Genomic DNA, 18046 nt, shown 5'->3' on the forward strand with positions numbered 1-18046 from the left:
TCTGACAGGTCTTCTTTCTGAAAAGGTTTTAGAGAAAATATGCCAGGCACAACATTGCTATTGCTGAGCCCTTCTTGGGCTGAGGCATGCTGCATGACCTCTAGAGATCCTCTCTAACCCAGCTAATACATTAGCTTGAGCAGTTGCTGCTTAAAGTTGTAGTTATTTACTGTTTGATTAAGTGCTTTATAAGTAATACATGCTATGAGTGTGCCATTGAGCTCCTTTTCACCCAAAGAACAAAGACTTAGTGAATATGTCTGGCTTTTCTGCATGATTTAGTCTGACAACTAACACATTCATTCAGCTAGCAAAATGGTACTGATTGCTGCAAGCCTTTCAAATAACCACAACTGTATCCTGGGTACCATCTCACACCATCGGATACTGTTTCCTCCATGACAATAGTAGCCTGATGTCTTCTGTTGTGTCTTCCCTAAAGCTTAGCTGCTACTTTATTTGCGCTTTCAAGAGAGTTTAAAATCAAAAATGTCTGATAGTTACAAAACAGAGTGGAAAAACGAAAATAAAGAATGTTTAAAAAGAGAGAACTGAGATTAAAAATAGAGCTGCGTCAAAAAAATGGAAATGACTAAACTTTTTAATATATATTTTCCTTGCAAAAGAAACCCTATGGAACTCTGTTTGCTAAATATATGTACACAGATATGTAAATATATGTACAGGAGAAAGGTGTTCTGCATTGAAGAGCTTATACTCAAAGAATTTTTGTGCTATTATTAAATAATCATTTAAAAGTAAAAATATTTGCAATGAAAAAACAAATACCAATGGATTCCAAGCTTCCTTCTTAATTCAGTTAAAATCATAGAGTCATAGAATGGTTTGGGTTAGAAAGCTCCAACCCCCATTACCATGGGCAGGGACACTGTCACTAGACCAGGTTTCTCAAAGCACCATCTAACCTGCCCTTGAACACTTCCAGTGCCTCACCACCCTCACAGGGAGGAACATCTAATCTAAATCTACCCTCTTTCAGTTTGAAGCCATTACCCTTTGTCCTATCACTTCATGCCCTTGCAAAAAGTCCCTCCTCAGCTTTTTCATAGGCCCTTTTAGGTACCTGGAAGGCTGCTGTAAGGTGTCCTCAGAATCCTCTCTTTTCTGAGCTGAACAATTTCAGTTCTGTCAGCCTGTCTTCATAGTAGAAGTTTTCCAAGCCCCTGGTCATCTCCATGGTCCCCCTCTGGACTCTCTCCAACAGGTCTGCATCCTTCTTATGTTGGTGACCCCAGAGCTGAGCACAGGACTCCAGGTGGGAGTCTCATGAGAGCGGAGTAGAGGGGGAGAATCCCCTGCCTTGCCTTACTGGCCACACTTCCCTTGATACAGGCCAGGATACCGTTGTCTCTCTGTGCTGAGAGTGCACATTGCTGTTGTATATTCAGCTTTTCATCCACCAGTACTCTAAAGTCTTTCTCCATGGGACTGCTCTCAAGTTGTTTGTTAGTTTAATCTTTTTAATTTGCTAGCTGAAAACTGCAGGACCACGAAAATTTGTTCTATTAGTAATACAATTCCATCTATATTTTGCTAAGTTTTATGTCTTCAGGCATGCGTAAGCAGGTAATTCAATCTTTGGCTGCATAATGTTTTTCCTTAATAAGGAAGAGACTCATAATCTTAATCCAATTAAAGAACAGAGATCTGAAGGAAGATTTACCACAACAAAAGATGATACTAGGGGTTATTATCTTGAGGTACTGGCAGCAAGCTGATAATTGTTAATCAAGAAATCATTATCTTCAAACATTTTCAAACTCAGACATGGTACTTGAAAGCAGCTGGAAGATTTGTGTCTCCTAGCAAATGAGTTTGAGGTACTTGGTTTCTCAGCTAGAGTCAGTATTAAGCATGGAGAGTTGTAAATTTTGACAGAGTTTTACAGGAAGCTGGGCATACACTTAGTTTTGATTTTTCTGCATATGATTCTGTGCCAAAGCATCTTTGTACATTTATCCCCCGGGTTGCTGCCTCAGGGAAGTATTTCATCTATACAGAGACCATCTTGTTCACAGACAACATCTCTGACTGTTCTGTGTCCTGTCCCTGAGAACAGCTAGTTCCAAATTATTCAGAGGGATACCAAGTATTACCCTGAATAAGTTTCATTTGTCTGTTTCCTTGTCATGCTCTTGAATGGCATGTTGTAGTACTGGGTGCCGTAAATGCTGTTTTACAATGAACCCTGTTTTACTAGTTCAGGTCTTTCAACTTTGCCTACTGTGAGAAAAGAGGAATGAGAATATCAATTTACTTTTTCTACATTCAGTACTTCAGCCACATACTGTTTGGTGGCAGAGTGGTTCCTAAATATTCAATAGCATCAGTTCAAGCCCCTCCATAGCATCCCAGTAAACTAAATTACAATTGGCTATTATTCATGATAAAAGCAATTTACTTTTTCACAAGCGAAGAATCCCAAAGGTAAAAGAAAGACTTATTAAAGGAAAAGCAGAACAGAGTAATAAATGAGCAGGCTGTGGTCTCAAGCTCACTCTCTTCCAACAGCAGGTGGTCACTGACCCTGTTCCTTGTCCAGGCTCAGGGGACCTCATTGCTGACTGCCTCCATCTTTACCACTGTAGAAGCATGCAATCCCCCAGGTCACTTTGCCAGCTGGGAGGGAAGCAGCCCTAGGCTAACTAACATTAGTTAGACCATCCCATCTCTTTGCAGCCTCTCTTCAGAGATTATTCTCCCTCCTTCAAGTCTATTGCCTCTAAGTACTAGGCCCCCCTGTGCTGACCTTCACCTCACTACACTCTGTCAGCTGTATTTCCCACTTTTGTTTTTTCTATTTACTACCAAAGCAATGAAAATCCAGAGCCCTTTTCCTTTTGTTTCCCTTTTCTAGGACTCCTCCCTGCTGCCCGAAAGGCTACATTGCTGACTGGGATGGCTCCTCAGCCATAGGGTAATCCCCTAGTCTGCTCTTGGTCTGGACACAACAGGATTTGTCCATTCTTTACCAGACGTAGTTATCAGCATTTTATTCGTACTCTCTTCAGACCTGGTGGTGTTTAAACAGAATGCTCTAACCCTAGCACACTGTGCTGGGGATGCCAGGTGCCCTCTCTAGCAGATACAAGCAGAGAGCTAAAGTGGCCTCTGTGCGTATCTCCAGGTTGCTCTTCTTTCCCTTTTCTCACAAGTATTAGCCATGAACTCTTGCCTGTCACATCAGGCTCCATGTAATGTTTATTATTTCAGACTGCACTGCCCTTTCCTTCATACCTTCTCTTAGTTTAAACAGTGCCAATTGTTATAACCATGAAATCATGCCCGGGCACACACTTTTGACTGACTTTCTGAGTCACTTTCAACTGTGCAATATGCTATGCTGGGACAGGCGTATCTGAGCTAACACTATCTGCAAGCATATCTAAATTGTCTTTAATAATACTGGGGCATTAATTCCTGATTTTTAATCTCACTTTACAAACCAGGAGAGCATTTTACTTACTTTTTGTCTACCATTTGTTACTGAATTGTCCAGCAGAGGATCCAGTATTTTGCTGATAATATTGATTTTCTTGTGACTGTTCAGTCTGGAACATGTACAGAAGCTAATTAAAGTGAGAGGAAAAATAATTTGTTCAACTTGTTGCTTCTAAGAGCAAAAGTTCCCAGCGTAGCTTATTATGCCCGTCTCAGGCAGAAATGGTGGTTAAGCTGGTGATGTATTTACTGTTAGATACAGGAAACACACAACAATTCAAGTACAACCAGCTGAACCAAAGGCAGAGAGCATTCTGCCCCTCTGGGATGTTTCATTCACACTGGCACTAGCTAGACCAGAGCTGATGTGATGGACCTTGCTTTGTCAGCCCCAATCTCTCACAGACCATTTTCAGGCCCCAGAGCAATTTCTGAGGGCCATACCCACCTTTGGATGTGGCTGAAGAGCAGGCTGCAAAGCAGGAGAAGCCATTCAGCTGGGGAGTAGACTGGTTTTTTCTCAGGGACCCTGTGCTATTGGTTCACCCAGTGAAGTGAGAGAGGGTGCCCTTGGAAAGATGGCAGCAAGAAGCAGACTGACAGTTTGACTGCATGTCTCCTTGCTACCTGATCTGAGCAGTGCTTGGGAAAAAAGGTCAAGCAGAGCAGTGGTCACCATTCTCCATGTGGGTAGAAACTCCCCTAAGTGATCCTCACGCTGGAGCAGCGAGTGGGCTGTAAGAAGATGTAGTAAGCACGCATGCTATACTTGACCTCCCCATCTGCAGTAAATTTGATTCACTCCTGAAGCACAGAGCATGCTGCACATTCACATTCACACAGCTGTGTCTGGCTGAATGCACAGGAAGGCTAACTGTGTGTCAAGGCAGCAGGTCATGGTGTCAAGCTCTTCTGCAACTGGCAGTCCACATCTTTCTTTCTGCCACAGGACCAGACACGCATTCTGTAGATGATTGTAGATATTTCCATGTGTCATCAAAAAGCAGGAGATCTTCATGAACCAGGATAGAATGGAAAGTGTCTGCAGCAATGTTTGCCTTTCAGTAATTCATACCATAGGACCTGGCAGACTTAGCCTCAGCCAGGTAGAGAGAGAGAACATCAGTCTAAAATATGTCTAATATCTTTCTTGAATCCTTAAGTGGTGGGATGAAATAACCTTTCCCAAGCTGAAATGTGGCAAAGTGGTTCCTTCTTTATCTGGTTGGCCATCGAAGACACAAGAACCACCATCCATATGCCAGGAAAAATGAGAAGCCAAAAGCTTGGGGACACTCATTTGTTGCACTGTTCTGTCATCTCCTAATCCTGGCTCTGGTTAAAGCTCTGTCCTGCTGTGAAAGGGCCACATGCCTATACCAGAGGCTTCTCAGTACCAGTCAGATTTAAGACAATGCACTCACAAGTGAGACCATACTGCATCCCAGCTAGAGCAATGTGACATAACTCCAATTGCTTGCCAGAGGAACATCCCAAAGCATTTTCTGACTGACAGTGTCAGTAGCAGCTGGACATTTCATGTCCATGTTTCAGATTTTGAGGAAGGTCTTGAAATCCCCATTCAGGAGTAGGGATCTAGCAGTCAAGTTTGTAAAAAATGGGAGTTTCTGACTTTGCTTTGAGTCACTTGGATGCTGCAAACACAAAAATATGTACCATTTCACATGAAAACCTGTATGTTCCTACAAAGAATTTCAGTGTGTCTCGATATTTCCTCATAGAAAATATTTGCCTAGACACAATTTGATCTGTAGCCAAAGATTTGATTGTCCTTGCCAATAAAAAATGTACTTGTTCAAGCCAGGACCAAAGAATAGATTAGAGTGGACTCACCACAGAGGAGTGCAGCATCTACCCAGCTGTCTAAGTGTGATGACCACAGAGGCATGAGAATGATGTGAGCCTTGTCTCTCTTCTCTCATTGGCTGCAGCACTTGGACCTTCATTTTAACAAAAATGTATTAAATATTTGGTGATATTTCCCTGCAGCAGCTCCTTTTTTGACCTAGGTAGAAGTCAAATCTGTCTAGGTACATTTAGTGCATAATAAGCCATCCTCATAAAAAGGTTTTTTGCACATGAAAAGTGTTGATGACTTGCTTCAGAAATTAACTGTCCGCAGGATTAGCAACGTGTGTCTAGCTTCCATTCTGAGTTTTACTGACTTGAGATTTTTGCTACCAGCTTTTAGACCTATTCCAAATAGGCTGAAGAGCTCTTTATTGGGAAAATTTTTTTGTTTGCCTTCTCCCCTATAGCCATAGTCATTTTCATATGCTATAATTTAGTTCTTCATTTGGCAGGCCTGTGAATGTGCTGCCGGGAAAATATATAGAGCACAGAGGAGCTGCGGTATTTCTTATCCCTAGGATGCAGGCTTCAAAGATCTACAACTAAGCTTACAATGACATGATCACCGAACTTTTCAAGGCTTCATGATTCATTATGGAGAAGTACCTTGATTTCAGATGCTTCCCTGGAAGCCATCCTCACTTTCAATGTGAAAGTGATCTTTCTTGTGATCTTATTTCATTTTTAGCAGGGATAAATTCAAACCAGAGAGTTAAGAATGATCAATGGAACAGAGGGGATGGACCGACACCAAAAGAATGTCATAGTTATTTGTTTAAGAGAAAGGTTTAATTGTTTTTACTGCTTTTAATGCTTCCTTGCTCATTACTTGCCCATGCAAGCTCCTCTCTCACAGTCTGCTCTATTAATGGAGGTCTGATAACGAGTTTTACAGGAGCTCCTGTGACAAGAGTCACACAGAACTGTAGGAAGATTTAGTAACCCACCATATATATGTAACAAAGGATTAGGCATCTGGTACTTGTTTGAGGAGTGTTGGCTGATGTCACCGAGGTGCCTGGCTTACCCTGTCAAGGTTAGTATGTGTTCCAGGCAGGTTGTTGGGTGAGGGCAGCCTCAGGGGCATACTGAGGGGTTGATCTGACAAAGCAGAACCACCGTGGCAGCTTAAGGCCCCGGTTTGTAGTTGAGATCACTTTTCATGTCTTTCTTTTACAGTTCTCAGAGATGGGCTCTCCGTAGTGCTCTGGTTATGAAGAAAGAAGGACTGCTAAATTGTTGTTTCGCAATGGAGAAGACAGAGGGAGAAGCATCAGCACTATGGCTCCCACCTTGTTGCTTATCTCCCTGCAGACATGTGTCCCAAATCCTCTCTGTGCTGTATTAAGGAAAGGAAAAGCTTAGACATCACAATATCTGCTTTCTTACATCATCTTATCCAATTTTGCATCCTATAACCTCCTGGTGAAAAGAGGAACAATGACTTTATATAGCTGCTGCTTGATTCTTTTGCTGTTTACCTGGAACACTGCTGCCTATGGGCCAAACCAACGGGCACAGAAGAAGGGAGACATTATTCTCGGAGGATTGTTCCCCATTCATTTTGGAGTGGCTGCTAAAGACCAGGACCTAAAATCAAGACCAGAGTCAGTGGAGTGTATAAGGTAAGCCACAAAATGGGAAAATAAAAAGTTTTAGTGGTCTTGACCTTTCAAGAAGTCTTAACCTTTCTTGGCTTCAGACAACATGCTATACCTTGTGTAAACACTGTGATCTGCTGCTTGTAGAGGCAATGTATGGTGTAAATAATAGAACAAGTATGTAAAGGCAGGAAGTGCATATGTTAAACAGCAGCATAAACAATATTTGGACTAAGAAAGCAATCTTTGTATTTTTGAACCTCATACAATCGGCCTCAGTCCATTACTCCAGCCTGTCCAGGCCCCTCTGAAGAGCCTTCCTGCCCTCAAGTAGGTCTACACTCCTGCCCAGCTTAATGTCATCAACAAATTTACCGAGAGTGCCCTCAACCCTTTCTTCTAGGTCCTTGATAAAGATATTTTGAATAGTATCTGAAAACTAGCTTTTCTAGCAGAAGGATGGAAAACAACTCACAGTGTCCCTAAATTTGTTTGATAACAATCATACTTAACAAAGTAGCTTGGCAATAAAATATTTGGGTTCTTTTCCAGTTCTGCCTCTCATATTCTAAGACTTTACAAATTGTTTAGTTACCTGAACAAGTGAACAGGTGAAAGTAAGATAAGTGACTGGTTTTCAAAAATATCAATAATGACATAGATATCTCTTTAGGACCTTTATAAAATCCCAGAACTCCTTACCCAGGCTTTCTTAACCCAAAGTCATTCTCTTCTGTGTTTTCTTCTGGCAGTTAACTATGGAGGGAGAATTGTTCATGAAAATAAATTCTCTTATTGTAGTATGGCCATTTTCATGATGAAACATGAGGAATTTATTAACCTTGCAATACTACACATGATACATGGAACAAGTGGAAAGTATGACAGAAAACAATTGTGACTGAAATGTCATATAAACAAAACATAAGAAATTGATGTGCAATTTTGTCACATGTGCGGTTTTTTTACCATGCGTGGAAAAACACTTCAGGGTTATGAGACCTTTTCTGTTATCATATGCAAAAAAACCCAAATGTGTATCTGGAATTATTTGGGCCTCTCATCCTAGACTGGGGATCTAGTGCAGTTTTGTTGCAGATGGCAATGAAGAACAGCTGACAGCATGCAGGCTATGCTTACAGATTTCAGGGGTGGTTTTCCACAGAGACACTGAACAAGACACATCTAGGTTATGAGATCATCTGGGGATGATCTCATAGGGAGCACACAGAAAGAAGTGTAATTAAGCAGGGATTCTTTTGGCTTATTCTGTGCACGCACGGGAAAGTCATGAACTAAATGTATGTGCAATGTCTGCTTCATGCAGCAGTAAGTTCTGACAGATTTTCTGCTTTTTTTCCTTTTCTCTCACAGTTGCAGGATTTTAAAAGTGGAATGCTGAAAAGTGATGGATGTTTTTTCTTCTTCACCTGCTTCAGGTAGCAGGCAGAACAGTGCAGATATTTGAAAACTGAACATAACTTTAATTTCTATCAGTGCTGGGTCAGACTTGGTAACTGTCTTGACGTGGTAATGTCATTAGAACGAATCAGAGACTGTTCCCCCACAAGTACTACAAGTGTGTGGTGGCCAAAAGATTTGTTAATGAGGTAGTGCTGCCAATGGGAAAATCCTGAAAAGCTAGACCAGCTGTTTTAAGGATACAATGGGAGGTCCTTCTGAGTGGTATTTGATCTGCTAAAAGTCATCCTCCACCTGAAATTTGCTTGGGTAAAATCTGTGTTCCTCTTACTGATGCACTGAGAAGCTGCAGGTGCAAAGGAGAGGAGTTGACTGAAGGGGAAGGGATTTGTAGGACTTTGCTGCACTACTTCAAGGAACTGAAGAAAAAAAAACAAAGTGAATTGATAACATAATGCAAATGGAGAGAGAATACTTAATGAAGGTCAGAGGTCTAGCTGCAGAGGTAGTAGCAATTACGATAGGAGCAAGGGGCTGGTAATCAGATTTTAATGAAGAAGATACTTACACCGTGGGACAGTTTATGTGCATTCCTTGTTATTGGTACACGTGAAATTGAGAGCAGATGGTTTTCCTGAAAGGATTTCCTATTTTAAGTAGTACTTAAGTAATAAAATTCCTCTGGCTGGACTTGTATAGAGATCTCTCAACACAGTCATGGTGGTCCTTTTTGCTTTTGGACTCCATGATTTGGTAATAGCCTGTGGCAGGTTTGTACATGCTGACTGAAAGATTCTTCAAGTCATAAACTTGAGTCAATACACTCTTCAAGTCACAAGCTAGAGTTTTTCATGTCACATTTCAGTTTCCTCAGTTCTGGGCAACTATCTAGTCTGGAATGATCAAACTCATATTTTCTGGGAGAAGAAAAACCCAAAGATAGGCTCCAGTATCTTTCTAAAGCAAAATCTCCCCAATCTTGTAGCATCAATTTCTGTAGCATGTGAAATCTGCTAGAGAAACCTAAGTGTGGCTGTATGTGGTCAAACCAAAGGTGCTAAATCTGTCTTATACCTTTGACTGCCCCTGCTGCCCTTCTGTGAACCTTCTCCAGTGCCGTTGTGTCTTTACAAAGCTGAAGTTAATCAGTTTTACACCCGCCTCCTTTTTAGGTGGCTGTGCACAGCTTTTAAAAATGAAATGTGCCTCATCACGTAATCAGACCTAGGCCATTTTAGGGGTATAGGCATCTTCTCTTTCCCCATACTCTGCTCTCTGAGGCATCAGCAAGTCAGAAAAGCTCCTTGCTTTGAAACCAAGAGCTGAAGGTCCCACCGAAACCTTGTGGTTGGTTTTACCCCAATCTCTTCTGGAGTTCAGTATCGAACAGTTTAAGATTTTTGAGGATTGTTCAACCAAATCTGTGCTGTTTGGGCATTTTTTTTCCCCACACATTTAGCTGTGTTCAGTCCGTATCTATGCTCCCAAAAAGGATTTCTCAAACTGGGTAGGGCAATTTCCTCTCTGGTTTTTCAGTTTTCAAACTCTTTATGGTCTCTTGGCACAGCACTTTTCTACCCACCTTTTACTCGCCTGAACATACTGTGTATACCTTTACATGATTGTTTGGAAAACTATGTACACTCATCAGTGAAAGGAAAAGGGAACCATAATGATCCATTCTCTGTTCTTGTTGTGCTGTTTCTACTGAAAATACATCTTCATGGCTTAAGCACTGAGTCCAAAGTGAAAATTTACTGGTGGTTTTCCCACACCAAATCTCAGATACAAGCACGGAAAGTGAGAGCAATTTTGTTTCTTGCTTATTGCTTACGCAATGAAGTATCCCACATTCAATATAAATACACCTTTTGTCTTCCTGTGCCTCAGGTACTGTTGCAGCAAGTTTACTTACAACATTTGCTGATGCATATCTGATTTGTGCAGCAGAGGCAGAGGCTGAGCACAGCACAAGCACTCCCTGACCCCCATTCCCTGTCAGCACCCACAGAGGCCTATTCAGAACCTGATTTCTCTGTCCTTTCTTGACTTCAGGTAGATTAGTAGTGATGCTGGTGGTATTAGTATTGTTAGCATTATTGCAGAGATGGGCCATACCCATGTATTTATTCCTCTTACTGCGATGAACTTTTTGCAGTGAGGATATATCTTTAGTGAGCTGAAATACAGTGTTGCCAATATGATGCCACTAGGTCATCATTTTTAATGTGTATTTCCTGTATTCTGACCAGCAATCTAGAAAAGGTCCCACGCTGTGACACGTAGCTTTCAGGCTGTGAAGCTGTGATCCACATGTCATAGTGCAGAACTTCACAGGGCATGGCTCTGGGGTGCTTTAGATCACTGAGTCTATCTGTCCACTTGAGGGAACAGAGAATTTTACTTCTACCCCTTGCAGATGCATTTGCTAATCCCGCTGCAGAACTGAATGTCATGCATAGCATAGTATTTAAAAATCTCCTTCCTAAACCCCAATGATTTCCTCTTTCTCTACCACCCACATTCTGAATTTTAAATGTTTAAGTTTTCATTTCCTTTGATCTGCATAATTTCCCTTACCCATAGTCCTAGCTTGTAAGAGTTGTAAGCAGCTCATTATACCTTACTGGTTGCAGGAATCCAACAAACAGGTGAAGGTCTCTCCTTTGCATAGCTTAGTAATAGCAGTGGTAGTAGCAGCAATAACATGTAATTAATGTACTGGAAATCTAGGGAGGACAGAGAAATTAGTATGTGCATACAAGCACTAGAGAAAGAGGAGAACTGGTGTGAGCCAAGAGGCGTGTGCAAGCTTTGCCACTGTTATTGAATAAAAGTACATGCTGGATATGGGAGGGTAAATGAAAACTGTATTTGGAGCTTTCACATTACTTTATTTTCCTTCATATTCTACTGCTTTTAGTTTAGTGCCTTGCAAGTGTTGATAAATGGAGGTCATAAATTCACATGAGGCTGTGAATTATTTCTTCATGGACACCAACAGGGATCATCACTAATTTCCCTGCTGGATCCAGACAGTAAGGACTGTTCAAACCAAACCAGGGAAACAAACAAACAAACAAACAGGAAATGGAACTATGGGGAGTTTAAATCATGCAGTGAGCTTGTGTCCCTTAATTTACATACCCATGATTTGTAACACTGAGACATTTAATCCATCCTGAGCATACCTTGACAGACACATTTGTACCAACTAGAAAGAAACGGTGTGAGAATCAGTGAGATCTTGTGAGTTTACTATCTAGCAAACTAGGTAGCTGCAATGATCTGTCTTCTGCTGATGTGACAATTAAAATGAGGATTTGTAGAGGAATTGTTTCTGATTTCTCTTTCCCTTCTTATGCTCCTGCCTGGGAATAGAAAGATCAGTGGGCTGCATACTGACAGATGGGAGAACAGAATGGAAACCTTTAAAGAACTGAGTGTAAATAAAAATTCCTATCTACACTTTTGGGGACTGAATTATTTACATTAAACTCTCATTTAGAGCTTAATGGCCACTTTTCATAGCACCATATCTCTGAAATGTTAAAATACAGGACTATGGCAAGGTACTTGTAAATATGGCAGAAAATAAGATTTTTGGGTTTTGTGGTTTTTTTGGGGTTTTTTTTTGTGAGGTTTGGGTGGGTTTTTTTTAGAATCACAGAATGGTAGGGGTTGGAAGGGACCTTTAGACATTATCTAGTCCAACCCCCTTGCCAAAGCAGGTCCACCTAGATCAGATCACACAGGAACATGTCCAGATGGGTTTTGAAAACCTCCAGAGAAGGAGATTCTACACCCTCCCTGGGCAGCCTGTGCCAGGGCTCCCTCACCTGAACTGTGAAATAGTTTTTCCTTTTGTTTAAATGTAACATTTTGTGTTCCAGCTTTTTCCCATTAGCGCTTGTCCTGTCACTAGATGCAGTAGAAAAAAGGGATGCCCCAACCTCCTAACATCCACCATTTATATACTTACTAATATTAAAATCCCCTCTCAGTCTCCTCTTCTTCAGACTAAACAGCCCCAGTTCCTGCAGCCTTTCCTCATAAGGAAGAAAGGCTATTATTATTGGAAACTGCTTATTTTCCACTAAGAAAGTGTTAGTGTCTGTTAAAAGATTCTGGAAATTGGGTGAAAAGTTTGCTTCTATTAGCAAATCCTTTGCAGTTTCTTCATGGAAATTACCAGTTAAATTTCTGCATGGTTGACAGAACATTCCAGTGACTCATCATCTTAGAGCAGCAGCATAGCACAGGAGGTCAGCTGGATCCTGCCTTCAGGTTCAAACACTACTCTTATCCATCACTCAACAAGCTAAGAGAAATCTATTTGCAACCCCTTGCTAGTGTCTTACAGTACAATAGGAGAGAATTTATGCACACAATTTCCACTCACAGTAATTGAGTGAATCACAAAATCTTGCCTTGTTTAGACCTCTTTAGTGTCGCTGCCATCATCTGACCTTATCTATGTTACAGCACTGATTCAACACAGTATCAGTTAACAAAATGAGGCCTTGTCTGAAGCTCTATCAGCTATTAGAGAAGACAGTGAGGTGTGTTTATCTACATCTCACCTGATCCTCATCTCCTGATCTGCTGATGCTGCTATCAGCAGAGGTGCAACTGAAGAGAACTGCAGGTCTCCTGCCCAGGCTAGTTTGAGGTAAATAACCAAAGCATTTCAGAGACGTTTTGGAGTCTAGCTCCCAGAAAATAACCCCTACTGTCCTCTTCCCTCCAAAATAAAACCAGTCCAAACTCAAATACCCAAAGTACAGGCCTTATGCTGAAAATAAGCATATGTCAGAAAGGAAGATAAAAACAACTGTATACCATGGGCCTTAGTATGCAGTTACTAAACAGCAAATATTTTCTGGGAAGACAGTCTTCCCTTTAAAAATATACGAAATACTTTATTATTTTTCTCTTTTACATGAAGACCCTGAATATAGTTCTTTGCTTCAAGTCGTATTTTCATTTTAATTTTAAAAATAGTTGTGAACACATTTAGCTTTTTAAAAAGAAGTGTCACAAAACCCATCCTTGCTGTCAGTCATGCCAATGTGTGTTACTGATCACGGGAAGCAAGTGGTGCGCGCAGCAGCTCTTTTTTTCTGTACACAACCCTCACTGCCTTGTTTAGTCTGAAATTTGCCCTTTTATTTCAGAGCTCTCCCATTGCTTGCCTCTCCTTAATGGTTTGCAATTAGAGAAAAAAATAATCTAAATGACCAAATTCCTATTAACAGTAACCCACACTCCTGTATTGCAGATGACATCAAGTTGAATAAATGAAGTTTTTAAGACTTAAAGATAAACCTTAGATGTGATATCTTAGAAATTCCAGAAACTTAGAAACTCCAGTTCCCAGATAAATAAAATTAAACTCCAGGAATGGAAGCAATGTGTTCTGTATTCATTCAGGTTTGAAGCAATTCCTTTAATCCAAAAATTAAAAAAAGTTCAGGTCATACATTTGAGAGACTGAAAGTTTGAGATTTAATGAAGCTTCTCTTTCTTCACCTTGGTAATGGAAACATCTCAAAGCATTTCAAAATAACACTCACATAAAAAGTAAATGTTATCATTTCACATGGAATCTGTTCTTGGGCAGGCTTATTTCCCCAGACCCGTCCAGTTCTGGGCCCCATCAGTTTTCCCAATGGATCTCAAGCATAACCGCTTTGACATTTTCCTGTTTTCAGCTGCAGCTCAACACAAAACTGCAAACTAGCTGCTATCTTCACCTATAGTGCATTTCAAGGAAGGGTGGGTTTTAGTTCATGAAAGATTCTGCCTTTCTAGATGAATTACCCTTAAGCATAGCAGCTTCACAGGTAAACAACTGTTTGTTTGTGCGACTTTATGGGAGAAAAGAGTAAGCAGCACTTGAGAGTGACACGTTTCAAAGCTACTTTCTTTCTGGTGCTTTCCACAAAGAAGCTTTTTTCTTTGTCTAAGTAGTTACTCATCTTGTATCATCACGCTAGCCCACATGATACTTTAAACAAGAACTCTCAAGGACAGCTCTGGATTACCTCTATGGACAGCTGAGAGATAGTCAGAAAACTCATTTCTTCACTTTAGAGAACAGAGGACAGTGTTTCAAAAGACACAGTTTCAATTTCACAGGCCAGCTTTCATGTCATCTCATGAGCTTGTGTCTAAATCAAATGTATGAGAGCACTATGATAATGAGAAAAGTTATTCCTTCAATGAGAGCACTGTAGTGTCTTAACTAACATGTTAGCAAGTTATGCTAGGATTTACATTATTTACATTTATATCATGTCTCTGTTCTCTGGTATAATCAGATTGACTGTGCTGTCTCTCATAATGTTTAGTGTGTGATGAGAGGCTCAATTTCCCTCAGCAGAGCTCCCAAGGACCTGTGCAGCCAGCAGCATGCCAGTTCTGTGTCAGCTTGCTCTGCCTTCCTAAAGCCATGAGGAGCTGACACACAGAGTATCCATGAGCCTGAGTCCCTGGTAGCATTGTGCTCAGCACAGGCTTAGCAGACACTGCCATCTGCATTCAGAAACATGTCAGAGGAGCCTGGAAAGAAGCCTGATAGGTGTAGCTTTGTGTCAGAGTATTTGCTTGGGAATCATGAGATCCAAGTTTTAAGATCTGGAGCAGAAGGGATAGGCCAGAGCCTACACTCCAGGCATGCTCTCTTTCAACTTCCCCAGACTTTAGGGGACTTAGAAAAGTTCGTCTCATCCTCACAACCTCTGAAGTGAGCTCCCAAACTGAAGAGCTGAAAATCAGAACAAAACCTCATAGCATGATCACGGCTCTTCTGTAACCACTGAAGTCGAAAGCAAAACTTTCCAAAATTAGTAGGATGCAAGAAATAAGCATAAATTGCTTTTGCCTTTTGTATCTGGAATTCTTCACTCTGTCTTTGCCTCAGTCTCAGTCTCCTCTCACTCTAATTTACTTTTACTCCCCCAGGTATAATTTCCGAGGCTTCCGTTGGCTCCAAGCTATGATCTTTGCCATAGAAGAAATAAATAGTAGCCCAACTCTCCTTCCCAACATGACCCTGGGGTACAGGATATTTGACACTTGCAATACTGTCTCCAAAGCTCTGGAGGCCACTCTGAGTTTTGTGGCCCAGAACAAGATAGACTCCTTGAACTTGGACGAATTCTGCAACTGCTCAGAACATATACCTTCCACCATTGCAGTCGTGGGAGCAACTGGCTCTGGCATCTCTACCGCTGTGGCCAATCTGCTGGGACTCTTCTACATACCTCAGGTATGCTTTCACCTCTCTTGTTTAGATTACAGAAGTGACCTGCTTCCCTGTTGTACAGAGGTCAAACAGAGATTGTTTAAGCTTTGCCATTTTCAGGAAAACCTCAGGGAGAGAAGCAATAGAAAATACGAGGGTTTTCTTATGATAGAAACATATCTTGACAGCAATTTCCAGTTACAAACACAAAGGTTACCAAGCAGTCAATAACAACAATCAGCACACAGAAACTTAATCTAGGACTAGAGTCCTCTGGAGTGGTTTAGTCTTTGAACACAGGTATTTTAAATCTGTCATTGGCAGTTGCCAATCTTGACGGGTTAGTTGTGATGTGGCTTCACCATAGTCACTGTCTAGTCATGCCCAACTCCCAGAGAGCTGACTTAAAGCAGAGTTTAGTCATTGCCAACAAGCCTTAGGTCTCTCAGCATCTCTGATCAGTCAAGTAGGTGATTTCTAAAGTTGTTGCTTGTGGCCATCAGGTGCTGTGAAGGTTTCTTCTGGGCTCGCTTGCCTTTCCTTTGCCCTAGGGCCTCCAAAACAGGGTTTATGAAAGCATGTGGATATGCCTCACCTTGTCCTGGGGTCATCTGTGTTGTGGTGTAGTTGTGCCAGTTCTTGGGTCACAGCATTCTTTTTGTTGTCTGCTGACTCCACTGGAGCCAGTGCCAGCATCCATGTTCCTATCCTTTTGTTCTGGAAGCTTGTTGCTCTGACAAGAACATAAGAAAAAGTATGAGGCTGGTATACTGCTGCTTAATGTTGTTGCTCTTGATTTTAGATTTCCACACTTAAGACAAAGTGGAAAAAGTGTTTGGCCTTATCCATTTTTGAGTCACTTTGTATAGCCTCACATTTCCAGTTCCTTCTCTAAAATGAATACAGATGCCAGAGTTCACAAGAATCTTTGTGACAAGATTGTGTCACACTGCACTCTCAGTCTGTTCTGAGAGGATATATCTTTACTTCAGCCAAGGCTACAATTCCCAGCTGCACCACAGATAAGGAAGGAGGATTCCTGACTGCCTTGTGCACAGTAATATATCTTGCCTATTTAATGTTATCAGTCTGACTCCATCACAGGAGTCTGGAAAAGTGGGCATTTGGTCTCTGAGCAGGGCAGGAATGGTTTAAGTTAAAAACAGTATGTGCTATCTAGATGTTGCCTGGAGTAGCATTGGAAGGTGGCACGTAATAAATACTGTGATGGCATTTAAGGGCTATTGTTGATTTACACATCACATTACTAGGCGAACAAGGGCAGCTGAGAAGGGCAGGTGAGTTGAAGTGAACAGAAGAGAAGTTCTCAGACTTTCCCTTTGAACAGAGAATGGCGTTTGTGCTATGAGGCAGTAGTCTCATCTAGAGGTTGCAGACACAGACAGAAGTCAGAAAGTTCAGTTCTGGAGCAAAATCTCAGCCAGGTGGTTGAAGTATGACAACTGAAAGCAGGCTTTTAAACTGGGAGTTGTTGGGCAGCATTAGAATATGCATTATCGCTGCCATTTATAGCAAAGCCATTAGCAAATCCATGCTTAATAGACCCTGCATTTCAGTACAAGTTGGAAGTATATTTTACAATTAATGTAAGGCTCATTACTCATTCCGTTGACATAGAAACTGATAATGTTATGACTCCTGTTCTGTTTCTCAGTACCTCTCCTCACTGTACCTTTCTAGCAGACGTGGGAGTGGGGTACCTTGTCTATGTCTCCTAGCAATGTTGTAGGAGATGAGAGTAGCACTGTGCAGGAGTCTGTTCAGGGGAGAATGTAGTTCTGCGAATGTAGGATTTGCTTCCTTGGCCCTTGAAACTGCACTGGGAGACCTCCTTTTCTTTCTTCTTGCAGAAATATTAAATGCCAGAGTTTAAGGAGGAGATAAGATCTGTAAATTTCTACTTTGTACAAGATGAACTGTTTATAGAAGACTTTTTCAAATGAGACTCAATTCTAAAGAGTTCAGATACCAATCTCAAAATGCAAAGATAAGTGAGTTCTCTGGGTCTTTAAACTACATTCTTCCTATTTATAGAAAATCCAAATTACATTTTAAGAGCATATGGTACTTGTTATGATTAGAAAAATAAATACATTTGCTTATAGCTTAAGAAAAGGAAATAAAATATCATTTTAACTGTGAAACATGGTGACTTATGGAGCGTGGAATGCTACTGACTTCTTTGCTGATTCTGGCCAGCAATCAGAAAACACTGCTTAAGGTAGTATTGAACAGCATTACCACAATACTCTGCAGAGTCAAAGCAACATTACATTCTTCCTACTTATATGGTGCCTGATGGAGCCAGTTTAAGGATAGGGCCAATGGTGAGAGGCAAGGAGAGACAAAATAGATTTGGGATGGCAATAACAGCCTGCTGTCTCATGTCTGGTTCAGGGCAGAGGAAGGCTGCATTTTG

General features: G+C 41.2%; 1 protein-coding gene across 2 annotated transcripts in view; it reads left to right on the plus strand.

Annotated features, from left to right (window-relative positions):
• Positions 1-6774: 6774 nt before the first annotated feature.
• The window catches only part of CASR (calcium sensing receptor), a 38104-nt gene continuing 26832 nt past the window's right edge, over positions 6775-18046 (plus strand). For both annotated transcript variants that reach the window (XM_061988760.1, XM_010197487.2), the window contains exons 1-2: positions 6775-6959; positions 15324-15630. In XM_061988760.1, the coding sequence (XP_061844744.1) occupies positions 6775-6959; positions 15324-15630 (492 nt within the window). The remainder of the gene's footprint in view (positions 6960-15323; positions 15631-18046) is intronic.

This window comes from Colius striatus, chromosome 1 (genome assembly GCF_028858725.1).
Source record: "Colius striatus isolate bColStr4 chromosome 1, bColStr4.1.hap1, whole genome shotgun sequence".
In the NCBI taxonomy this organism is placed as follows: domain Eukaryota; kingdom Metazoa; phylum Chordata; class Aves; order Coliiformes; family Coliidae; genus Colius; species Colius striatus.